Below are 26,866 nucleotides of genomic sequence, written 5' to 3' on the forward strand. Positions count from 1 at the left end.
TATATATATATATATATATATATATATATATATATATATATATATAACCTTGACATAAAACTCCCACTTATGCCCCCTTATAGGTTATGCCTCAGGTGCATTTGAGTGCTGCTCACTTTGCAGTTCTTTTCCTCATTCGCTGTTCATGTAAAAAGCTGATAAGGTGTGATCACTGCATTTGGTGAAAAAGATCAAGATTTCGGGCAAAGGTTAACCCATTCCCTTGCCCGAAGCTCTGCTCTGCAAGCATTTATAGTTTCCTTGACTGCTTTGTATTGTACATGGTAAGGATATTTGTTTTCTGTTGAGTTTCAATAAACGTTGTCAGAATTTATTACCTTTTCCTCTAAAATATATATATATATATATATATATATATATATATATATATATATATATATATATGTGTGTGTGTGTGTGTATATATTAAATTATATATTATGCATATATATATGTATATACTTGTGTATATGTGGATATACAGTATGTATATAAACGTACTTCTCAAGCATGCTTATGTACGACTCTGAATCTAAATATACAATTTAATGACATAGGCTACTATACAACATTGCTTACATTATTATGCTCATTTTCATCCTGTAAACGTTCAATGCATCTTCTGTCCTCGCATGAACTTGTACAAATTATTTATGTCACATAATTTCTTGAAATTGCAACTGGCTCCATGTAATCTATAAATGAGACTCCAGGTGGTCTCGGTGTGCCTAAGTAGCTTAACTTTGTGTCTAAGGATTTGATCGTGCACAGTTAACTATTGCTACGATTGTATGATACTTGTGCGATACTTGGGTCTGTTCTGATTAGTACTGGAATGATCCAGGAGTTGAAACCTCAAGGTACTATGGCTTAAAAGAGTGAAATGTTTTTGTTATCTGTAACTAATGACATGCCCATAATGACAGCTCTGAGATTAAGAAAAATGTGTGCACAATGAATGTTTTATTATTTCCTCTTGCGTTAGAATACTACATCTTATTTTCCTCTTAAATTATAGATATTTTTCGTATTTAAATCTGTACAGATTTATATGTACAGATGTAAATGGTCTTCATTGTGAGTCTGAGGAGGGCTACGTAGCTCCTGATTGCTTCAGTGACCTCTGCTGGTAACGGCAGTACCTCTTCATATTCAGTCTACCAATGAATAAGATGAGATGGATATGCATACCGTATAAACGTATGTATATGTATATATATATATATATATATATATATATATATATATATATAATATATATATATTTATATATATATATATATATATATATATATATATATATATATATATATATATATATATATATATATATATATATATATATATATATATATATATAATATGTGTGTGTGTATACAATCTACTAGTCACTTTTACCAGATACATACGTACCATTTATTAACCACATTGCCCCCTCAAACGTCTCGATTTCTTCGCATATTGGAAACGCTTGTTACTGTGAAGCCTAGAACCAAATTAAGGAAGAAATGTAGTTCTTCAGATGCCCGGCCGAGATTGGATCGCGGTTCCGGGGTGTCCGAACGGGCATTTGAATAACTTACCAGTAATTTCGTTCTAGGTTTTGTAGTGACAAGAGTGCCCAAAATGTGAAGAAATCGAGAAGTTTAAGAGGGCACTGTGGTTAATATATATATATATATATATATATATATATATATATATATATATATATATATATATATATATATATATATATATATATATATATATTCAGAATCCACCTCACCTGATTCATTGACTGATTGACACTATCAGGAGTTACCTGTACCTTTTCAACCTCACGATAGAGACCAAACTGAGAGTGGAAGGGCAACCTAAATTTTGCTGTTGGTTGAATATACGAAAAACAAAGTCTGAATGAAATTATACCCTATACTTTGCCTTTAGTTGAATATACGAAAAACAAAGTCTGAATGAAATTATATCCTATACTTTGCCTTTAGTTGAATATACGAAAAACAAAGTCTGAATGAAATTATATCCTATACTTTGCCTTTAGTTGAATATACGAAAAACAAAGTCTGAATGAAATTATATCCTATACTTTGCCTTTAGTTGAATATACGAAAAACAAAGTCTGAATGAAATTATATCCTATACTTTGCCTTTAGTTGAATATACGAAAAACAAAGTCTGAATGAAATTATACCCTATACTTTGCCTTTAGTTGAATATACGAAAAACCAAGTCAAGATTCTTTTTCCCTTTAACTATATTAGATAAAAAGATATACCGATAACACTCATTCTAAGCATAAAAACCTAATGCGAAGTTTATATTGAATATATTTACTGTTACTAGGAAAGTCGAAGCGAAAAAGTGATTATTATTTCCAGTGTCAATACATTATCCTTAAAATGTGTATACACACTCACAGACTGCTTTACCGATATGTATATCATTCAAACAAATAGGAAGAAATCAATGTGAGGTGAATGAAGAACGTAATTAAAATGTGCTTGCATTATTTTATTAGGACCGTATGTGGAACCTATTCATCAGGTTTCATTGGTATCTCCTCTTCGTAATTCATGGTGAAAAGCAGGATGTATTGAGTTGTAATCCTCCTTCTAGTGCCTACATTTCAAATCCTCCGGAATGTGGTAGCCTATGTCTTCTTCCTTGCACCTTCGATTCCTAAAAAGAAACTCAGAAAGATGCCAAGAGTGTTCGTAAGTTTTCTGGAAGAAGAAGACATTTGTTTACATTGTTGGTGCTTAAGTACCGCGGAGACGACAGGTCTATGTACTGTCAATTTTGTACTGTTTGACGAATTCTTGGTGTAGAACTTTTCAATTGATATCGGCTTGGCCCGTTTAAGTAAGTAGATATATGTGTAAATTCGGTAGATCATTGTTATATGCATGTCAGCTTTGTTGTTTAATTATATTTTATACGTAACCTAAGTGAAATCAAGTCACCGGCTTCTATTTTAAGACTCTGGTGACCGAGGCGATTCCGTGTCATGTTATCAGGGATTTCACGTATTAAATAAGTGTTAGCCATGTTAGTAGTCCCTTCAATAAACAAAACTATAAAAAGTCATTAACAACATTAGCCTAAGGCCTATGCTGTAGGCCTACAGCTTCAGAAACCAAGTCACACACCCAATGAAAAGTCACTAGAACGCCAGACTTGGGAAGAAACATGGATGCACCATGGCACAGCCATGTCACATGCATTCGAGTCGAAATGAATCATGGTAAGGTGGAACTAAGTATTAGCTCTGTGTCAGGTATTGCCCTGGAAATTGTCTTTTTCTATAGTATTTTGGTTGCTTATCAAGAATTTAGCCTTAGGCTGTTTTTTGTCGGTCGACTGTAATTAACCTGCAATTAACCTCAAAATTGATTATATTTTTGCTGTCGCTCATGCGTAGCGTTATAGCAGAACTTTTAGTGAAAAGTGGAGTTAACTTCACTGGGGGGTCCAGGTGCCCTCCCCCCCCAGCTAAGTAACATGGCCTATTAGGTTAGGTTAGGTAGGGTACGATAGGTTAGTATGGTTCCTTTTATAACAGACTTCCTTCTTGAACATACGGCTCCCCAATGTCTCTCGTATTCGCAGTCTGTGCGGAGCTATTACTTAGAAATACCCATGGGAAGACCAACAGGCTGGTTAATTTAATGAGAATGGCAAATTTCACTTTTAACCATTCTTGCATTTGGGACCTTACAGTTTATTTTTCTTAGGTTTTAATGTGTTAAGTGAATGTTTCTGAGATTTGTTTTTTTAGCAAATAAGTGGACCCCATCTTTAGGCTATATCCTACAATGCAGGGGACCACGGTATGATAGTGAGGTTTTTGGGATGGGAAAAAACTTAAAACAAGCAAAATGCAGGGATCGATTTAACTTAACCCAACCTCTTCTTTACCGAGAAGCTTAACAAAATGTAAACATTGCGTTCGCTACCAAACTGAATTTCTCGGTAATGAAATACATATCTGCGAGTCTCAAATAATGTCTGATATGAGTTGAGATATGTCTGTATGAATATATATGTGTGTGTGCATGCATATATACTCTGTATACATGTATGTGATATAGGCTATGTAGTCTTTGTGTGTATGTGTTTTTGTAATGTATATATATATACATGTACACATTTATGTTTTTTATGTACATCCCCAAGGGGCTGGTACTAAGCACGGCACCCATTTTGCACTTAAACGTGCGTACAGCATAAATTATATTTTATATAAAAGGGGAAGAGAGTGGTGGAAACACAACCACAGATTTATCAACCAACGTGAATCAACAAGGAAGGAGAGAGAGAGAAAGATTTACCCAATTGTGTCCAGAGCCTACTAGATACCCATCTATATTGTTGAGAAGTAAAAATGGAAATGACATTCCCTTCCACTCGCCACTCATGAATATAGTAAGTGTTGCCATGTAACACTTTTTCATCTATTCCAGAAAGAGATTGCACTTGTTTCCAAATACTGTATAAAAATTTTTTTATCACCTGTTTGAGAGAGAGACTATATGTATGTGTGCATGTATGTATACACAGTATATATCCAAATGTCTGAATCTATAGCCAGCAATAATGTTTGTTTTGATTCATCATATGCCGGGCAGTGCCGATACTGTTTGTTTTGCTCCAAACCCTTCAAACCGAATTTACAAAATCATAAGAGATCTGATGCTGAAAATAGGAAGGTTGGTAGTATGTGCGTACCACCCTCATGTACCTGGTCTTGAATGGTGGTACTCCCTGTACCCCCAAACAAATTGTCGGTAAAGAAGGGGTTAATATCATTTCAAAGTCATCTTACATTACCCTGAAAAATATATGTCTTACAGAGCCTACATGTGAAAACTAATCAAGTTCCCCCTATATTTAGGCACAACCATTTTCTCTTACATTATTCAGGCTGCCCTGTTTTCTTTTTACGGGAGGGGAAACATTGGAAGTTCAAAAGTTGAGGTAAGCACTGTACCCAAATATTTAGATATGCATTGGAAAAAATACATTTCATTGATATTTTGCTGTTTACATTAATATTTGAAAATTAGTAAATCTTTTGTTATAAAAAATTTATTAAGTCACAGAAATAACATGAAAATACAGCAATTAGTGAATATTGCTCTACAAAAAAATCCACAAATTAGTGAATTTTCTGCGTTATGTTTGGAGATACATTCCACAGAAAAATCCGCCATTAACTGAAGCTGCGAATGCTGAACTGTGATATAGTGAGGGTGGACTGTGCACGCTAACTGACTTTCTCTCATCCTTCTTCTTGCCGCCTCCTTCCTTTGTGAGGCAGCAGCTAAGCTGAATACATGCTGGACTACGCCTAAATGCGGGTGAGCTACAAAATTGAGCATCTTATCTTGAATCTTTGGCTCAAGTGCGAATCCCTCCACTTTCTGTCTTTAAAAAGGGGAGTCAGGGGGCAGCAGTTGAGCTATCATCTGAACCCATCATTTAAATTGACCAGATCTTAGCTGCCTTCTGACTTGCGTTACCCCTTGTAGGAGCTAAATTGCATTTTCTGTGATTTTCCTAAACTAGTGAGATTCCACGCACCATGTCGTAAAAATTACAAGTCATTGTTTCCTTGCTAGAAGACCATTGTTGGTACTATTCCTTTATAACAGATCACACATTTTTAAAATTTGTATTTTACCTAGTACTGTATACAGTACAAGCCCAAACCTGCGATTCCATCAGGTTTATGGGATTCCTGAAGGCTTTGTGGCCATCCCTTGGTCAAATGCGGGTAACTGACCTCTGCTGCCTTCCTGAAGCTCCTCTAATGCTATTTGTGCTGTTTGGGTCCACACTTTGGCAATGGAACCCACTGCTGGTGTTGCTGTATCCTTGTGCTGAATGATCTGCTTCAACTTTGTTTTCTGCTGTAGAGAAAGAGTTGTACAAGTTGTTTAGCAGGAGTTGGGTTGATTACTAGCCAGTATGGGCTCAGTAGTGCTAGTGACTGTTTCCCTGTGTTCATTACTACTTTTGATAGGTCTGGTGCTGACTCTAGGCCAGGAGACAAAGTTCTTGACAGTGACTAGTCTTCTGCTTATCTTTAGATCAGGGTTTGTTGCTTGTGCCTCTGTGTTACAGACATTCAGCATCATGGTTGGGCTGATGTGCTCTTCCTTCCTCTGAGATTGGGGGTTCTCAGTCTGGAGGGGATCCACTAGAGTCTGAGGGTCCTTTGCCTTTGTAGCCCAGGTGGGTTAATTGGAAAGGCACATCTGAGAGATCATTTGTGTGTTAAGAAATCATGTTGGTCTGTGGGTGGTGATTTGGGCAACCCCTCAACACACAGTGTTGTCCATTATGCATATCCTAGTGCTCACTCCTGAGGCAACACTTTTGTTCTGGGTACATTGGAGGCAGTGAACTCCTTGATCTTTGGTACCATCTAGGCTTTAGCTGTTCCTCCAAGCTTTCTTTTCCTCCTTTTACATGTCATTAAAGATACTGTACTGCTGAGGATGCCAAGACCTCCCCCCCTGCAGGTAGACTTATCAATTTGCAGACTGGTGAATGGCCCTCCCCTGGAGGATTTTTTTTACTTCTAGTGTAGCAGAGGCCATGAAGTTGGTAGAGGTGGCCTGTGTGGTAGAGCACACTGGCAGACTGAATTTTGTAGGATTTCCTCAAATGAGCATAAGGTGATGTCTAAAAAGGGCATTGGTGTTAGGAATAATGGCAGCCCTTCCCCCTAACAATGACACCAACCCATTCAGCAAAGATGGGCCACTCTTGGTTGAAACCTGTTTTGAGAACCAGTAACAAATGGTGACTCACCTGTCTTGCTAATATGTAAAATGGCAGTGACAGGGGCCATATCCCTGGTGGTTTCAGTCCTTTGGAACAGTTGCATCTCTCCCCTTGTCTGTACCAACCTCATTTCCACCTTATCATCCACGGCTATTGTAAAATCTGGCCTTGTCGGCAGAGGTGATAGCTGTGCTGGATAATTGTGACAACCATCTTCTGGTATTGTACAGTATGCCTTCCATGATGGAGAAGTCAGCAGAAGGCAGGAGAATGCCTTACGTCAGTCCCTCGCCTTGGAACATGTTTTTTTATGGAAATTGCTGGTTTTTGTGTCACATATAAGTTTACAATACAGAGAAGGACCCATCAAATCATGTATATGAGGCTAGTTTAATTTTAATTGATTGATCTTTGCTTTATATTTACACATTTTACATTTTTTAAATTTTCCCATGTTATGCAAGCATCTACATGTAGATGCACATGCACTAACTACAATACATGCATATTAAGCTGGGAGCAACAGGGTGTGTTGAAAACATGTACTTTATCTCTTGGATATTGTATCACGGAATGTAGGCATTGCATGTAGTGTACGAATTGAATAGTACTTATATTTTAATTGTCACATGCATCAAGTCTACTTACAATGTACAGTGTATACTTTTCTCATATCCTTTAATGATTTTAAAATTGTTTTTCAGGTAAACAATGGAGAACTCAGAAGATCTGATAGAAGAAATAAGTATTGCAGACCAGTGGAACCTGCAGAGCATTGAAACAATATCCTTTTTGCAGGACAAGTAAGGAAGAAAAACATACCTTATGTGGCCAAAGTTCTAATTGGTTCACTTTTTTTTTACTTGCTGTATTTGAGCTTTGGGAAATCACTTTCACAAGAATGTCATGTATGATACTGTTAGCTGTCAGCTAATAATCTGTCGAGTGTACCGATTCATTTATGAAGCTTAATTGAAGGATATAAGTAGCACTGCATTTGCATTTGGAAAAAACTATAGTCTTTTTCTAGGAGATGATGGTCAATATCCATCAATATCTGAAGCTAATGTGATTCACTGAAGCTCAGTTGTTTACCACCTGTAGTTTAAAATAATATCATTCGTGTATGTTTATTTTCAGCTTCTAAAGAACCACATGTGATTGCTCTAACATTATTTTATGGTGATTGCTCTAACATTATTCTATGTAAGTCATGAAGAGGAGATTTGAGTGTAAAATGAGGTGAAACAGTAAATAGAAGTTGGATCAGACATCTCCATCAGGGATAGGCTCTTTTATCTCCTCTAGTATATTATAGTATATTTTTACTGGTCTGGTTGATGTAGCTCTTTACTTGACCTTGTGTATTCAACTTCTCATTAGTCTTTTCTGTTATTCATTAATGTTATTGTCTCTTTGTGGGTTTTTTTTTTTTGGAATTGTCACTTCATTAGTAATAAAATAATGGTTGTTTATTTTTACTTCCATTTTTTTATATAGTTGTGAATTGCTCAGTTGAAATTTTCAGGTAGATAGGTAATTGTATTGCTTATATTTAACTTAAAATTTGTCCCAGTAGAGGTTACTTACTACAGTGTACATTCCAAAGTTTACTGTAGACAGCACTATGGGTCCTTTTCAATGTCTCCCTAGCTCCAGTATCCAACAATTTTTTCTCAATATTTTATCATTCATACCCTTTTTGTTTTTTAAGACAAAAATTATTTACTGTATCTGTAAGATTACTGTATGCATTATTTGTCATTCCAGATTGCAACCACGGGAATCCTTTGTTGTGCAAGCATCTGTGCTTGGGGATAATCGAGAGGTCTTCACTTTCTTCTTCCCTATTATTGCTGGTCTGAAAATTGAACTTGGAGCTCGTGCATTATGGGCAGCTATTTTGGTTGAATGGTCGAATTTGATCCTAAAATGGTATGTCTTAAGATGAAAGTACTTTTTGAAAATTATTACTTACAGTATATTGCTTTTGATGTATACCTGTTGAAAAAAGATATCTGGATATTCTCTTATAATTCAATCTTTTTGTTAGTATTTAAATTGCTTGTGTGTCACAGTTATGGAAAAATGAACAGAAAGCCAAATTTAGTTTTGTGACTACCACTTTTTTGCCCTAGAGTTCGTTTATCAATTACTTAGTAGTTTTAAGTCAATTGAGAATGTTTTTTGTGATTTGACCTACTTGGTAATTTGACATCAGGCTCTTCAGGAAAGAGACATTTTGATCTGAAAGAAATTATGTTTTCTTAGGCGAATAGTCAGTGGCAGGGAATTGTGGATGTGTATGTTCTCAACAGCAGTACAGTAGTTTCCAACACTTGTACTGTATATTAAACTGCTTTACAATAGTGACATATAAGTTATTACTGGAACTTAGAGTAGAACAAATTATCCTTTTTTCTATCTTATGATTTTCCAGTTTGTGAAAGACACTGCTGTAATATAACACAAACATGTTTCTCAATCTGTCACATTACAGTGCCATATTTCTGTCAACCATTTTCAAAATATCTGAATCTTGTATCAGATGTTATTGACCTTGATAAAACAGTTTAATCAAGCTTCAGAAAGATGAGAAACATGAAATACTGAAACTTAGCTGTTGAATGTCAGAACATCATGTTACCTGATTGTCAGTAAACTGAAGCGTGTAAAGTTGTAAGTAAACTGCAGAAAGGTCTGTAAGTTTTTATTGTAATCTTTTTAGTTACTTTTACATCAGTTTATGTAAAGATTCACTGGTTTTATTAATACTGTTTATTATTAATATTAGTAAGGCTAGTAAGTATTTTTGTGACATAAAACCGTTACATTTACTTCAGGGCTTTCAAGGGTGACCGTCCCTACTGGTGGGTTGGTGAAACGTACTTATATAGTGATGAAACCCGTCCAAAACTAAGGCAGTTTGCAAACACTTGTGAAGCCGGTCCTGGGATGCCATCTGGTCATCTAATGATGAATACTGCCTTTTTCTTTGTTGTTGTAAAAGGAATAATATCTCTATTTATATGGGACACCAGAAGACTGAAGTAAGGCTTGGTATTTTACTGTTATCTTGTTTCTTTTCCATTGCCTCTAACTATATCCAAATTCTTTGTGTACTTCTAATCATTTAGATACTTTATGAAGCAAAGGTTATCTTACATTTAGCTGTATTGCCTATCTGTAATGCTGCTGTTTGTTGTGCTCAGGACATACAGTGTTTGTTTTCCCAATTGTGCATGCAAAGGAAAGTAAAACTATTATAATTTTTGCCCATATATGCTTGGTAAGAAGATACTGCTGTTCAGTAAATCTGTCCACAGGTACAAACCCTTATTATACAAAGAAAATATGCAATACTACCTAACTGTGATGTTAAAATACAGTTGCTAGACAGAACCAAAGCTTGGCAGTGGATACAGTTCTAGAAGTGCTAGTATTATTGCTGCCTATGATTTAGTTAGCTATAAATGACTTACAAATTATACGTCTAACCAATGTTAGTAATATCTTTTTGTTTGACCTTAACTAGTTGAAGTGACCAACGGAAGAATTGATAAGGGTATACAAACCATTGAAGGATGATATTTCGGAACTGTTTTTGTGTGTGTTTTGTTGATAGTACAAAGTTGTTGAGTTTGTAAACAAGATAGCATAGTATGCAAAGAAGTAGCGACTAGTCTTAATGCAGACCTGGAACATGTTCGTAAGTGCTGTAGCCAGCAGTGTTTGCGGTTGAACTCAAAATCAAGGCATCGTTAATTAGGCTATATTTCAGGTTTAATCCATTTCATAATTGGCTAAGTGCTGATAACAAATTTAAATTAGATGGTACTGTACCTTCAGCTTCACCCCTTGGGGTTACTGCTTACATTACACCTTGTGTGGGACTGTAGTCTGTACTAAATGTTATTTGCAGCATCCCATCTGCCCAAGCTGAATTGCCTTCTGCTTTCAACTTTTAATGATTTCTTTGATCTCTTCCTACTCTTTAATTTGTTCTTATATTTTCAAGTCTCGTTTAAGGACTAAACTTTTTGACAAACCCTGTCAGAGTCTGGTAATGTGACTCTGTGTTCTTTTAAACTGTTCAGTGATAATGATAACCATCATCACCATTTTCTGCTGTGATCTAATATTAGCAGAAAGCTGGTTATTGTTCGTAATTTTTATATATCTAGAGGTGATGATACCGGTGCCTTGTGCTCAGAACTGTTTTTCTAATGTTGTCTCTCTCAGGGAAACATGATATCAGAGAGACTAAAGAATAAGCACAAACAAATATATACCTGCCAGAGGGTAATTTTGGTAATTTTGAGTATGAATATGGGAAGTATTGTTAGTGTAGTTATTCCCATTATGTGGGTCTATGCATAGTGTGCCTCACACAGTACTGTGTAGATGGTACTAAAGATTCTTTGCAGTATCCTTCTGCCCCGGCTGCTTTATTTTCTGCCATTGACTATGAATCAGTTTTTCACCTTAAAAACAAATCCTGTAGGGGAAACCCAAATGAGAAACTAAAAATGTGAATCAGTGATCTTACTTAACATTGATAATAATGATGTTTCGTTGGTGATTGTTATCAGACTGATCTACCACTTGTAACTCTTAGCAGCCAGAAGATGGACAGGAGTTTTTGAAGGCTATTATTCATTAGGGTTGAAGTTTACCTTTATAACACTGACAGTCTCGAGTAGATATTGAATTATTTTATTGTCCTTTTGTTAAATCATTCATAGGCTCTCAACACAACTTGAGCAGTGCCTTTTGCTTAAGGGCTTGGGGTGTTTTATATAGGATCTCCAGTTTCATGAACAGGGAATTTGAGCAGGTGCCAGACTTGTAGGTCATATAGTTGCAACTATGGCATAAAGTTCCTGTTTTTGTCAGTTGCTATTCCCAACCAGGTTAATCTTTTAATCTACACTGATGATTTTACACTTTTTTGTAATGTAATAGGGGGGAAATACTAGGAAAGAACCAAGAAAATTCTAGCATCATGAATTTTTTATTTAGACTCCTTTGTTTGATATGATTAACACAGCTGAATGTCTTGGCTGTGTACTATTCTATGGCTCTTATACCACCTCCTTTCCTTCTAGAATAGGGCACTAGTACCCTATTCTACCATTTAAAACTAATGTTGGCCTGCAATATTACAGATGCTAGATTTGCTTTTACTTAAGAACTTGTGTTTATACATATTTCTCATCACTTTATGCATTTAATCTCTCACTGTGCCGTCACAAAACTCACCACAGTAATCACAGTGCACAAAAATATGCTAGCATACAGAAAATACAAAAATAAACTTAACACTATTATACAAAAAATTTTTTTAGGAATGGGATTAATACATCTCACTGGTCGCACAGAATTAAGTAATAGAGGCAGCAACAGATATAACTGGTATACAAATCCAATACTTGACTAGAATATACAGGAAGAATAACACAATTAAGTGAAAACTACCTTACTTCTGTATGTCAGGCAAAAGACTGTAGAACTTTAGGAACATTTTGGACACAAATGTCAGGCATATACATGATTGGTGGGGGTTGTTATGATACAAAATCCTGTTTGGAACTCTTACTGGAATGCAGTATGAGCTGATGCTTATTCTCTCATGATCTTTCAGGTCTTCAGGTAGTAATACTTACCATAACTAGCCAGGCTAGGCATCCCTTAGCTGCATTTTAACCTCTTCTTCTCTCCTCAATTCCCACACCTCTTCTCTCCTCAATACCCACACCTCTTCTTCTCTCCTCAATTCCCACACTGTAGTGTTCATTGAGGCGAATACATTTTGACATACAATTTTGCCATCGGCATGGGTATGGTTTTTTATATATCCTCTACTCACACACATAAAGCTAAGTCTTTGCAAGTACTTTAAATCACTAACCTTAGAGACCATACTTGTCATTGTAGGGTTGATACTAACACTTCCACAAATTTGTTCCTCTCTGTTCTCTAATAAGGAGATGCTAAGATTCATTCTTACCCAACTTACAGCTCACTTCAGCGGTTTAGGTCACTTTTCATAAATCTACGATTATATTTTTCTCAAGAGTTGACTCTTTACTCACCTTAGTCATACTCATTTGTGATGTTAAGACCTTAATAACTATAAATGGTGCTTTAGAAGTGGTTATATTTCAATAAGTAAAAACCCTACCAGTTTATGGTTCAAAGTGTTTGCATCAAGCAGAAAGCAAATTTCATATAGTCCAGTGTAGTGCTTTCACTGTGGCTCCCTTGACTCCCGGTTAACTCTGGACCTATACGGTACTTTCAATAAAGATGCTGTTCAAGCAGTAATATGTGTGGTTGACACATGAAAATTATTTACATTACAATACATTTTTAACTAGTGAGTGAACTGTTGTAAAACTTATGTACCACGTAAAATTCAGTTAAGTTTTTCTTTTGATTTATCAAAGATAATAGTTGTAATTATTGTCTTGTGAGGTAGTGTTAGGTTTTTTCTTCGTAGTATTTTAACCCATTTAGATACAAATCCTTTAGACCAGTCATGTGCAAATTGTAGGTTGACTCAATTTTATAGCTGTTTGGAGTACAGTATTAATCAAATCAGATGGCAATATTTCCAGTCTTTGTTTTAAGCACACTGTTTATTTGAAATTTATATGTAATTTATTGCAGATTTTAGAATCTATTTTCTCTTATTAATGCATTTTGAATAGGAAAATACCTTTGGTGCACAATTTGCTTTTGAAGGCTGGAAACATTCAAGGACAGCATGTCAGTCATTTGCTCTAGATTTTTCCAAATGTATTATTCTTCGCATTTCTGGTTACTTAGAGTGAAGAAATTTAGCAGATATTTATAGTAGACCTCTTGCTATTCTTTTAGTTAGTGTGTTATATTGTTGAATGCTGTATTGTATTCATCCTTGTCATTGTTTCTCAGTGTTGTAAAGATACCATATTTGTTTCAGCAAATCTATGAAGATTGTTTTGACAGTTTTGCTGTATTCTGCTTATGCATTGTGGATTGGAGTCATATTCATTTCTCGACTCTACATTCAAGCCCACTTTATTCATCAGTGTGTTTTTGGCATAGTTGTGGGTAAGTGGAAAACTGTACAAAACTGATGTAGCATGAAGTGTCTTGGATGTATTTTAAACTCATTCCTGTGTCCTTAATTTTCATGTGCCTTAGTGGCAGAGTAATTCATTGCATGTTGCAAGCAGTTAATATAATGTTTGATATTACAAATCCTTACTTAGCATATGTTATGTATGCGTTTCTTACTGATCAGAAGTATGTGATGTTAATTAATTTTGTAATCTCTTGGAAGTAATTGGCAATAAATTTGGGAGTATCAGCACCATGTTTGTGTTTATTATTATTCTGGTGCAATAATATTGAAAAGTACAAATTACTTTCAGAACTGATACTTTTACTTGTAACTTTATGCCAAAATTGGTTGTTGCAGCAAGCACAGGAGTGTTGTTTAGGTATGGGAGAGACCTTGTTTGCAAGGATCTTGCTTGGTAGCTGGACAACGGGAACCTCTTGGTGGGATTTCCATTGAACTTTCCACCTCCTGAAATGGACCTGTTTAAAATGTTTGTACACAGGACATACTTCATCTGCATATCAACATACTGGAAATGCAAGCAGCATTGTCCGCCCTGCAGTCATTCTAGTAATAGTTGATGGGATGCTCGGTAATGTGAATGAGTGACAGCACCACGATAGTGGTGTATGCCAGCAAGCAAGGAGGGATGGTTTCTCTTCCTCCCTGTCAGTTAGCAGTGCAGATGTACGAGTGGCTGCTGGTTTGCCACACCATCTACTTGTCAACCAGGTGTGTTCTGCAGACAACTCAGTCTCCTTGGCCAGGTTGTAGGGGCAGAGTGGTCCGTACACCCCTGAATAGCAGAGAGGATCGTCAACCCCTTGGGTACGCCGGTACTCATTCTGTTTGCCAAATGGCTAAGTAGAATGCTCCTAGTGTTTGATTCTCCCATACCAAATCCTGTGTATCCTTCAAGAGAGAGGCTTTTCTTGCTGGACTGATTGGGTCAAATGTGGTCATCTTCTGAGACTGGTGTCATAGAAGGTATCCAGTGGGAGCATCTGTTCAGCAGATTGAAGAGTTCTTAGTTTACCTTTGCTGAGAGCAATACCTCTCTGTCTCTGCGGTGAAAGGATATCGTTCAACCTTTAGCCAGGTATTTTGACTGAAGAGCTTGGGTCTCTCCTCTTTGGTAGAGTTATCCATGTTCACGAGGAGTTTTGAGCAGTCTTGTTTACCTGAGGGGCTTCTTCGCCTGAAACGGAGTATGACTTGCTCTTCGCAGCCTAACCTGAGTGCCTTATGAGTCCTTGAGAGAAGTCTCTCACTGAGAGCTCACACTCAAGACTTCTTTTGCTAGCTTTAGCCTTTGTCCAGCACTCGGAGGGATATAGCTCTCTCTCTTTCTCCCTTATTCCAAAGTTCATGGTGAAAACTCAGAACCCATCAGTTCCTGATGAGAGGTTTGATAACTTTTTAATCCCATCCCTCCAAGACTTCACTTCTCATCGTACCCAGCACTCGGGAATGTTGTTCTCTCTTTTTCTCCTTCTTTCCAAAGTTAATCAAATCTCTCATCAGTTCCTGATGAGAGATTTGATAGCTTTTCGATCCCCTCCCTCCAAGACTTCATTGGTGGTGACCCAGAAGAGATGCTTCTATGCCTGTTGTGAGCCATAAGATATTATCTGGAAAGAAAGAATTTATCTTTGCCCAGAATGTTGACAATCTTTTCATTGATACTGGCAAGCATGAGGTGGTGGTGTCCAGGAACACCCTTTTTTTATGGCTTCATGAGGTCTTCAAATAAGCTCTTGACTCCACTTGCACAAATATCTGTCACTTTACTTGTGCAAGATCCTTTGAGGTTGGGTGTGGGACTGTCCTTTGCCTTTCAGAGGAACCTGGTTCTTTCCAAGGGACATTGCTAACAAGTCCCTGGACACTGTCTCCTTGGGACCTATGGCGGCTGCTCAACAAGTTGGATAGGCACCCAGCTCCATTCAGACAGAAAAGTATCTCACCCAAATCTTTTGCTTAGTATAAGTCTGGGTGTATAAATGAAGAGTGACTGGGCTCTCCCTCCTTCCCTTCACCCTAGTGGAGCAGCATCTAGGTTGAAGTACCTACTGGGTTGGACCAAGAGCAGTAGAGGTTAATATTCTGAACCCACCAGTTTGTATACGCCAGAAATAGCTACCTTCCAATGCATATTCTCATACTGTGGAATTACATGGTTCCCAAAACCTTTCCTTACTTGAGTGAGGCTCTATACTCACTCTGGCCCAGGATCCTACCACTTTGTCATCCGTATGCCAGATTGAGCAGGAGGTTATGGAAGTCATTGCATCCATTGCTTACTATCATGACCAGGATCGTGGCATTTCCAGGTGGGTTTTCCACTTCCAGTCAGTTGACAGAGATTATCTTTCCTCTAAGGAGTGAGTCGCCCATATAAAATGTGACGTGTGCATTTCCGTACAGATTTTTTAAGTAATGTGTGTTTTTCATAAGTATTCACACCAGAGCCATTTATCACAATTCACACCTCAAACACCCTACTTTGTTTCAGTTAACTACTGTACCTTGTCACCAGGTGTAAGAACTGTTTCCAGCTCATGCTGAAGGATACTCCCATATAAAAGGCTCTGGTTTATATACCTAGGATAAATATAAATTACTTGGAAAAAAAAAATTTTTAAAGCAAATGTCATTTTGTACACAATACCCATTAATTTACATTAGTCTATCCATATGTCTGTGGGAATCCAAGACACTCCATTTGAGAGAGAGAAAAAAAAAAAATACTTCTGGTAGATGGTCTTAGTAAAGTTGGTTCCTTCTGGTTACCTGTTGGCAAACTTTCTTACTTGTCATTTGGTCAGAACCAGCCTCGAGAGAACCAAAGAGTGGCAGGTAAACTTTCTCACATGTAAAGATAGTAAGTACAGTGAACCCCCCATATTCGCGGGGGATGCGTCCCACACCCCCCCGCAAATAGCTAAAATCTGCGAATACTTAAAACCCCTCTAAAAACACTTAGAACTGCCCATTTTGATAGTTTAAACATAGAAAAACCCTGTAAAAATGCATATACCTGAGTATTTTAATAGTTTTATCACAAAAAGTGCATTTATCCATGAACATTATAAGAAAACACAGTAATTAGTGAATATTTCTCAGTGAAAAATACCGCGAATGGGCGAATTTTCCGCGAATAATGGCTAGATATGTTCCACAGAGAAACCCGTGAATGTGTGAGTCCGCGAATCATGAGAACGCGAATACGGGGGGTTTACTGTATGTACAGTATATAAAAATTTTTTTGTTATTTAAAACCTCACATTTGTTCCCACACCACACCATTAATTTTTACGAGTAGCAACTTGGTGAAGAGGAAGCTGAGCAGCCATAGAATTAAAGAAAATGGAACCTAATGGCACCAAGGTGAGTTTCTGGAGAGAAGATATGTCTGGAACTCATGAAAGCTGTTAGGGTCATGAAATGGATGGAAGTTTTGTTGGTAAAATGAATGTTTAAATTTGTGGGGTCAAAATTTGAGCTACTGCATATTTACCCATTCAGGTAAGTGAAGTGTTGAGTAATCCAGAATGGTGTATCCCTAAAATATTAATTATCATAGTAGCCCATGATTTTTGGGTTGCATGGCTGCTGTCACGTATGAGAAAAAATTCTTCATATCGCTTATATTTAATTCTTGTAAATACTCCTGTGTGATAATGAGTTGGTCACAGTATTGAATTGTCTGTTAGAATATAGTTCATTTACAGATTTATTTATATTTAGCACTAAAAAATATTTTACTTTATAAAACTTTGTGATTGACATGGAATTGTTATTGGAAGACTTCAGTGTAATTGTATTTGCAATAATCATTACAGAAGCAAAGTATACATCACTATTCTTGACTGAAAAGATTTTGTGTCCAAGTGATAATGACGCAGTGTGTTTCAGTCATAAATCACTCAATCGTAGGAATAGAGTCAATATTTATGATTTCTTTTTCCTTTTGCTAGGTTTGGTGGTGGGCCACTTAGCTTGGAGTAGTCAGTGGCTTTTGAGGCTGAATATGCTCAAAGCCATTGTTATGGCCAATATGCTATTTGCTGTTTCTGTTTTGACATATATGTTCTTGATGTCACAAGGACTCGATCCGTTGTGGAGTATCCCATTAGCTCTGAGGCACTGCACCCACCCTGAGAATGTCAAGATTGATACCCAGCCATTTTACCTGATGGTTAGATTCACTGGAGCAGCTTTGGGTTTAGGTAAGTGTTAAGCTATACTACTGAATTTATCTATGCTTAACTCTGTGAGCATGAAACAGATGGATAATGTTGTGCATAAACCCATTATTAATATACAGCCTATGTTCATGGTTTTGGAATGTTCATACATACTGCAGTCTTGTGTCTAACAGATGAAACAGTGTGGAAGCCCTTTGCACCATAAACTTGGTTTCCAATAGTTGCCTTCCTCACTTTTTCATGTCTACAGGATGTTAACAGCTGAGCTGGCAGCTTTCCCTAGGCAATATCTGTTGTTTTTTCTTTCATTGTAATGATTTTTCTATGAAACCACCTTGGGTGGGCTGTTAGTTTTCTTGGCTGGGGTAGTTACCTAGGTAATCAACTTCTTTTTGAAAAAGTACCTTGTTCCTGCAGTCTCATATTTCTTATGCCAGGATACTTTTTGTGTAAAGTGTTTTCCTCCTATTTTTCATGTAGGGATACTTAAAGTGTGAGTAGGTTTTGTGAGTCTAGTTAACTGAGTGACAGGCTTGAGACATTGACCTCTAGTTATCACTGTTGTTTTCTTACTTTTTTTTTATATTTTAATTTGCTCAAATCTTTTCCTTGGCCTTTTCCCCAAGTGTTAACAAGCGAGTTTATGTTATTAAGGGGCTGTGTATTTTCGCTTGTGCTTTGCATTTTAATTCCTTTTCTCTATTATGTGTCTCACAGAGGGGTAGTGCCATCATTGCACCTCAAGTGGCCCTTAGCTTCATCCACTTTTTAGCCATTTACTTTACCCCATTTCTCCTTCCTTTCTTTGGTCTTGCTGTCCATCCTCTTAACTATTACTTCATAGGCAACAGTGTAGGCTTTTGGGTTTTCTTCCAGTCCCACCTTTAAATCCTTGTGCTTCATCTCATTTTCTGAATCTCTTTATTTTGCTTTTTAACCACACCAGCTTCCTCTGTCCTGTAGTGTGGATGTCTTGCCATTAAGCAAAACACCACTATGTATGAAAGTTGATTTGTATAGAGTTTCAAATTTAATTAAAAACCATATTTCCTAGCATATAAAGTCAGGGAGAGTCAAGCTGTTCCTTATAAGGCGAGTGTTAAGTGTACAGGAGCAATAGGCTTTGGTAACAAGTAACAAATTCCACACTTAGACTGCTGTGGTCTCAAACACTATTTCTTTGCAGTTTAGAAGATTCTGTTTCCTTGTACAAAGATATTGTAAAAGAAAAAACATAGTGCAATCAAATAAAAAATTAAATACAAAAAGTTTTGTCTGGGGAGGAAAAAGTTATATTACAGTAGAAACCACCATATTTTTCAGTTTTCAACAACTAAGTTAATAATAATACCACTCATCTTGTCTTCATATAAGTGTCTAATCATAAGTTTCTTATATATTACCTCTGTAATAATCTTGTAGCTTCAACAATCGTAAACCATAATAGTAATGGATTAGAATATAAAATTCAGGCCAAAGACCAAGCACTAGGACATATGAGGTCATTCAGCACTGAAAGGGAAATTGAGAATAAAAGGGTTTTAAATGTGCAACAGGAGGAAAACATCACAGTTGCACCATGAAAAAATTATTAGGAAAGGATGGACAGTAAGATGGAGGAAAGAGAATATGACCAGAAGTACAGTAAAAGAAATGAAGAGGGTTGCAGTTAGGGACCAAAGGGGTACTGCAAAGAACCTTGTGTAATTCCTACAGAGCACCACATGAAGTGCACTGATGGCACCAGCCCTGTACAGGGATAATAATTATACATCAGTCATTCTGTTTTTACTGAGTGTTGCATTGCTGTAGCCATTGTCAGTTACCAGTAAATATTGTTTGAGGTAGTCTTATAAACCAGTCACCTTTTTTTCTTAGAAATGTTTAATAATAAGGTTTAATGCTAACCTAACTTCAACCTGCCTCCAACACACACTTCAACACTAAACATTTGTAGTCTACATTAAAGTGCACATATCATTCTAGTGTGCTTTACATTTGACTTGATTTATATTATTGTTGTAAAACATCTGTAGAGAGAGAGAGAGAGAGAGAGAGAGAGAGAGAGAGAGAGAGAGAGAGAGAGAGAGAGAGAGAGAGAGAGAGAGAGAGAGAGAGTGAGTTTGGTACAATTGGAAGTATTTTGTTTTGAAACAGTGTAATGATAGTGTAAGTATTCATGCACCATATCATATAGATAGCAATATTGCTTTAATATGTCTTTAATTGGCTTAAAATTGCAGCATCAGTAATAGAGGTGTGAGATAGCAAAAGAAAGATTTTTTTAGGCTAGTCAGAAAGACAAAGACTTTAGTTTGACTGCATAAGGTCAGGTAACCCTGATGTGTTTTAATGCAGTAATAAATATGCTATACCTTATACGTAAACAACAGTACCATCTGTATGACAAGGTATATCTTTAATAGGCTTAAAATTGTATTATAAGAAATAAATGTTAAAACAATAAAAGAAAAGAGATGGTAAACTAGCTTTATGGTTCTCACCGAGTTAGTTAACGGCCAAGTCTGTAATTCAGAAAAATGCATAATTTACGAAGGGCAAAGTCATTTTAACTGGGGACCATTGTGAAGAACAGGAAAAGAGGGCGTTTTAATTTTTTCCAAGGTAAGCTTCCCAAAATCAGGGTGCATTATATATTCTGGTAATTTAACCAGACCACTGACTCTTTAACTCTCACAGTGCAGGCTTTAGAAAACAGAATCCCCTAAGGGTAAGCTAGACTTTTTACAAAGGTCCACAGCCTTCTCACACAGTTTGTCCTTACATTTCTCTTGTGACCGAGGTATTATAAGCAGTAATAAATTTGGGAAATAAGAGTCTTATCATCAATGTAAGTAGTTTAACCAGGCCACCAACATCTAATTCTGAAATTCACTAATGGCTGGCCTGAATTATTCCTTTTTAAATGGTTGGAAATTATATTAGGAAAAAGTTGAAGTACAGTTCTTGGATAGCCAGATGGGAAAACAAAGAGATCAGGTAAAAATGTAAGTCAAAGTAGCATACCTGGAAACAAGCTATGCAGCAGATAATCTTTAGTACTGTACTGTATGCTGAAACCTCAGCTGTTTTGCTTTATCAGGTTATGCAAGTATGGGCTGCTAGCAATAATAAATTATTATCAAAGATGATTTTGCCTGTTATTATTTGCACATTTCCTCATAATTAATATACCGTACATTGATAGTTTTTACTAGGGGTGAGGGGCAGAAGAAAGTGTGAAATCTCATATTGTTTTGTTCTGTAATTCTTTATTCTTTTACAGGACTTGGAATAGCATCAGAACAGTATCCACATCTCATAAAATGTCCACTACATATTATTCGTGTTGTTCTGGGCATTAAAGGAGGAATTCTTATTGGGAGAATGGCCTCCATAATTCAGGTAAGGGTGTTTTGGATATTATGGTTATATGCATTTGATCTTAATTATAAAACATGACCCAAAGTTGGAATCGATTAGCTAATTTGGTTTAAATGCTTGATACAAGAGGTTGTGGAATGATGAAAAGCGAACAAAACATCTATATACTGTACTTGAAAATAGCCTGATTCTCTCCCCCCTTTTTTTTGGATCCTTTATCATTGTACTCTATGAATTTTCCTTTGTGCGTGAGAATGAATTATCAAAATTCAGTTCATTCTGATGGGAATACAAACCTATGCTGTCATAAATGGAGTTTCTTGTGCAGGGCGCACGTTGTCTTTCACGACTCAAAACAAAATCTAACGCCCAGGCTTATGGCCTGCCCTGACCTTGTGAAGTCCCCTTCTTCCCATGTGATCTCAGACGCTGGTGTGTCTGGTTGTCTTCGACTCCTGTTTTCATTGCTGAATTTTTGCCTTTGTGTGTGCCACATATGTGAATTTTTCGAAGTGTAACTTGACTGCTTTGCTGATTGTGATTATTTCCCTTCCAGTAACTATATATTGCACTTGTTGTGCAGTCTAGTTTATTATTTCAGGGGCAGAAGTCCTTTCTATGTTTTTTCTTTTGTCTGTGGTGAGTGAGCCATGGGTGACCTCTCTCTCTTGTGGTGTTGGGCATCCTGTGTTAGCCCCCAGTGTGAAAGTGGCTACATTGGAGGAATGTAAGCCTGATGTTAGGCGTTATGTAGGCAAGGACAAACCATGCAGCAAGTTTATGGCCCCCTTAGCAGTCAGTCCGCATTTGGTTTGCATTTCATGCAGGAGTGGCTCAGCCTCTGGGGAGGGAGATGATTCAGCACGTGCTAAACTATTTGGCCACCCAAGGTCATTTAGGACAGCCACCCGTGTCAGGAAATTCACAACATCCCATCTTAGTCCTGGGAAACTGGAACTTGTCTCCACCAAAAGGCTCGTCCCCATCCCCGGCAACGTTGTAGCCGGCAAAAAGAGGCGAGATGTTAGTGGGTGTCATCTCACAAACTGCCAAATATCAAGGTCAATTGGCAACAATGTTGGAGTCGGGTCAAGTAAAGATGTCTGTTGATTTCCACGTCAGTCAACTCCCCAGTGTCTTGCTAGCAATGTAGGGACAGATCCAGCAGACCAGAGACATCAGGACAGGAATGCATCATGGGACAGTGTTTTTGCCAGGAGGTGGTCCTGTTCTCTGAGGGGTACAGGATGTAAGGGGAGGAGTTTCCCCATCAGGATGGCTCTGCAGTGACTGTAAGTGTTCTGGAGTAAGAAGAGGTCCTCTCTGTCTCTGGTCTTACTGGAGTTTTACCCCACCAATTGCTGCAGAGAGGTTGGAGGCCAGGTGGGATAGCAACTGCTGAAGACAGACATCTTCCTCCAGTAGAGAGAGACCTTCATCAGCCTCTTCGGACCATGTGAGGAAAGACTCGGATAGAATCCCAGCAGACCACAGTGGACAGGAAGACATGGCCCATGTGGAGGCCCCCCAAAGAGGAACATGGGTTCCTTGACTTAGTGACCCACATTTGCCTCCACCTAGGTTTCTCTGACCCCCCCCCCCACTGCAACAGTTAGCAGAGGCAGTGCCAGAGGTCAAGCGGTCATTTCAGTCTCCCTCTGTTGCCCCTAGTTCAAGGCCTGACTGAGGAGAGAGGTAACTTAGTGGCAGGACCTGAGAACTCCCTGGCTGCATCCAGGTCAGACAAGTTGCTCCCCTTCCCGTTTCCATGTCAGACCAGATATTATGTGCCAGACAAATCCACCACTATCCCAAGAAATGTAGATTCCTCCATCTGCAGGTTGGGGAATAATGTTCCACTCGAACAATTCAAGCAGCAGCAGGTGGAATTTAGCAGTGCAGAGGCGTCTGCCATAGGGTTTGGACTAGCCAGAACCACCAGAGCATCTTGTGGTTCAAGAGAAGTCAGGTGGCAAGGTTGCCAGTGATTAAGCATGCAATCCTGCTGGAGAGATGGCCTGCCCTCAGGATGTACTTAGACCTTTCAAGGAAAATGCTATGTACTTAGACCTTTCAAGGAAAATGCTATGTCATGCAGAGGAACATTTTGCAGGAGAGTTGGCTATCTATGCAGAACAGCCCACTTCAGGACTTCTCAGCCTACTTCCATTCCCAGTAAAGCTACAGAAGGCTATAGAGGTCAAAGGACACCCCAATCTCTTAGGCCTCTTCCTCTCATGTTTTTCACCAACCAAGACAGTGCCCAGTAGAGCCACCCTGCTGAGAAAGCAGAGAAATTCCAGCAGAAGACATTCCTTTCAAGAGTATATAGACAACAGGCCTTTGGCAGTGCCCCCAGCAGTGCAGATGTCGTCATACAGACCTTTTGGTCATGGCCACAGGCCTTTCGGTCATCTCGGCCTGCCCTTGGATGGAGAAACAGACCAGGGAAAAGAGGAGGATCAAGAAGAGATGCAGACTCCCCACCTCAAGCTCCCATAAATAAGAGATGCTTGGTCAACAGGTAGACAATGTGGCAGCAATACTAAGTGGAGGAGTGGACAGTAGTAATTCTTCATTTGGTACAGGCTACCCTTTGGCTCTCCAAACCATCCCATTCCTGTCCTACAGGCTGGATTCACTGAAGGAGAGAGCCCTCCAGAGAGAAAAAGAAGGGATGATACAGAATGGGCAGTGGAGATTGTTGGAAAACCCTAGATTGTACAGTTGGCTCTTCCTTTTAGAGAAAGCATCGGGGGTAGCACCCAGTGATAGAAAAAAGGGGGACTGCATGATCTTAGTGGGCCAGTGGGATGCCTGCCTCCAGATCCCCATTCACTCTAGCTCCAGGAAGTACCTCCAGTTTGTCACCAAGGGCCTGACGTACCAGTTCAGGGTGCTCTGCTTCGGCTTGCCAACATCATCCCTAGTTTTAACAAGTCTTCCAATTGGTGAGGAGGAAAGCACCACTGAGACCCGTGTGGAAGAGGAATAGAATGGAATACAAAATTTAGGCCAAAGGCCAAGCACTGGGACCTATAAGGTCATTCAGTGCTGAAAGGGAAATTGAGTATAAAAAGGTTTTAAAGGTGTAACAGGAAAACCTCACAGTTGCACTATGAAATGAGTGTCAAAAGGTTTTAAAGGTGTAACAGGAAAACCTCACAGTTGCACTATGAAATGAGTGTCAAAAGGTTTTAAAGGTGTAACAGGAAAACCTCACAGTTGCACCATGAAGCAATTGTTAGGAGAGGGTGGAAATCAGCTGGAATAAAGAGAATATGAACAGAGATGCAGTAAAAGGAATGAAAGGGGTTGCAAAGAACCTTAAGTAATGCCTGCAGTGCAGTACCGCCCCTACAGGGTAACCAGGTGCAAGAGGCTCGTCAGTATAGGCAGAGCAAAGAAGGATGCATATAAGAACACCATCTCCTGGCTGAGGGAGGTCTTTCACAACAGCCTACGACTCCGATAGGAACAGCAGTGTCTCTAGAAAAGATAAAAAGCTCATAACATCACAGTCATTGCCTCTTCAGTGGCATATAGGAAGAACCACTCTCTCCTACAGGTACTGAAGTTAGGAGTTTGGAAGTGCCAAACCACATTCACATTCTTTCATCAGAGATTTAGCTTACAAGGGTTTTTGCTCACCTCAACCACCCCCTCTGGTAGTCAATCTATCCCCATTAAGGATGCTAGAGTGGCCGCAGAGGCTGATTTACAGTGGAAGAAGAGGACTTCGCAAGTTCAGGTCAGGCCATAGATTTAGGCATTAGGATTTTGTTTTGAGTCAAGGCAGCCGAAGCACACCTTGTGCAAGTAACTCCTTTTATGGAAGCATTGGCTTATATCCTAGGAAAAATTCAAATCAAATAATTTTAAATTTACTTGCATACCAAAGAACTTTCATGTATACTTAAACACGTGTTGTACAAATGTGGGCCTTTTATACTGCAACTTCTCCACAGATTCTAATTACAGGATTTCTGCTACAATAATTCCACCCAACAGAAAAATAAAATTAAAAAAATGTCTCATTCCATTTACTTTGCCTGTTGCTGTTGGTACATTCGAGAAATTTTCTGGTAACGACACCCCTGCTGAATGTAATTCATATTTTGAAAATACCTAATTTGGAAATTTGCCGAGACTAGGGGTTTGGAGTGAGATGCCAGGTTTTCCCTTATCAGTGAAATGTTAGATTTTATTACTGGTAAATATCCCAAGGACATACAGTGCAGTGGAAGTCCTTCACAACACTGTACTTATCCATCACATTAAAACCCAAATTTGTGGAAGTCCTGCAAGAAAGTGGAAAAGTTGTCATTTGAACTAGTATTGCCAACATTCAAGAAGCAATGCATTTGAGAGATTCAAGAAATACAAGGCTTTAAACACACAAATTTGGTGTAACACAAGGCTTTAAACACACAAATTTGGTGTGATGTTACATAAGTGATGACACTGGCTTTTGCAAGGAATATTACCAAGAGTTTACACTCACTGTAGTTTGTAAAAAAAGTTTACTCTCGTAGTTTGTAAAGTGACTTGTAAAATTTTGCTTTAATTTTGTAAGCTTTATTTCACTGGTTAATATATATTATATATATATATATATTTTAGATATAATATACTTAGAGGAATCTTCATAGGTGGAATGTACATAGAACAAGCACAATTTTCTGGACCACATATCTTTTTCAATTAATATGATTATGTGCTCATTTATATAAAAATACTGAAATCTGTGAAATGTTTACTTCCTTGCATTTCAGACTTATGATAGAATAGACACACTGTTTTGATGCCTGGGAAAAACAAAATATATTGCTTTTCTGAAAAGTATTTCAGTTCTTTAGCTGATTGTACAAATTGTTGAAAATTTCATAAAAATGTGCAGCATAGCACAAATTTTCACAAAATACAATAGTGAGATTGTGTAAGTTCTGTCCTACCTGGAACTTACTATATTATAGTGTCACCATTATAGTTTGATTATTCAAGATTAGAAACTGTAGTTTTTCCAGAGAATAAATGTTAAAGAATTATGATTATATGAAATCTTATTACTGGATAAAGTTAAACACTTAAGCCAACTGTCAAAATTACTTCTCCATGGCATGTTCAGTAAATTATGACTAATTTTACTTTGTATTGCAGGCTAATATCCCAACTGATGACATGGTGTTGTTTCTGACGCTGTCTTTGGGTATCAACATAGTCTTACCATACCTAGTCGTCTGTATTGTACCTCATTTTCTCATTTCAGTTTATCCACCAAACTTAGCAAACAGGAATCCTCCAAATTTATCAAAAAGAAATTAGGCATTGTACAAGATATTTATTAAAAGTGATTTCTTGACCCTTT

At 37.7% G+C, this 26,866-nt stretch overlaps 1 protein-coding gene across 5 annotated transcripts; it reads left to right on the forward strand.

The window, feature by feature from the left end:
• Positions 1-2,708: 2,708 nt before the first annotated feature.
• Positions 2,709-26,860, forward strand: LOC136845155 (glucose-6-phosphatase catalytic subunit 1-like). Of its 5 annotated transcripts, XM_067115104.1 has the most exons (9): positions 2,743-2,862; positions 5,201-5,360; positions 7,497-7,595; positions 8,563-8,727; positions 9,636-9,842; positions 13,760-13,890; positions 17,884-18,135; positions 21,401-21,519; positions 26,659-26,860. In XM_067115104.1, exons 3-9 carry the CDS (start codon positions 7,504-7,506, stop codon positions 26,821-26,823), a joined length of 1,131 nt encoding a protein of 376 aa, XP_066971205.1. In that variant the 5' UTR covers positions 2,743-2,862; positions 5,201-5,360; positions 7,497-7,503; the 3' UTR covers positions 26,824-26,860. The 5 variants fall into 5 exon arrangements, 2 of the variants coding, with proteins under 2 accessions (XP_066971204.1, XP_066971205.1); XR_010855088.1 differs by lacking the exon at positions 5,201-5,360 and having other exon boundaries at positions 2,709-2,862; positions 21,401-25,885; positions 25,918-26,860; XR_010855089.1 differs by lacking the exon at positions 5,201-5,360 and having other exon boundaries at positions 2,709-2,862; positions 21,401-24,578; positions 24,636-26,860.
• Positions 26,861-26,866: the final 6 nt, after the last annotated feature.

This window comes from Macrobrachium rosenbergii, chromosome 13 (genome assembly GCF_040412425.1).
Source record: "Macrobrachium rosenbergii isolate ZJJX-2024 chromosome 13, ASM4041242v1, whole genome shotgun sequence".
In the NCBI taxonomy this organism is placed as follows: Eukaryota; Metazoa; Arthropoda; class Malacostraca; order Decapoda; family Palaemonidae; genus Macrobrachium; species Macrobrachium rosenbergii.

Bases quoted from the DNA above. Each gene is read 5' to 3' on its own strand.
- LOC136845155 (XM_067115103.1), top strand. From the start codon at position 7,504: ATGGAGAACTCAGAAGATCTGATAGAAGAAATAAGTATTGCAGACCAG. The intron at 9,843-13,759 runs GTAAGGCTTGGT...TATTTGTTTCAG, and splicing joins TGGGACACCAGAAGACTGAA to CAAATCTATGAAGATTGTTT. The intron at 21,520-26,658 runs GTAAGGGTGTTT...TTTGTATTGCAG, and splicing joins GAATGGCCTCCATAATTCAG to GCTAATATCCCAACTGATGA.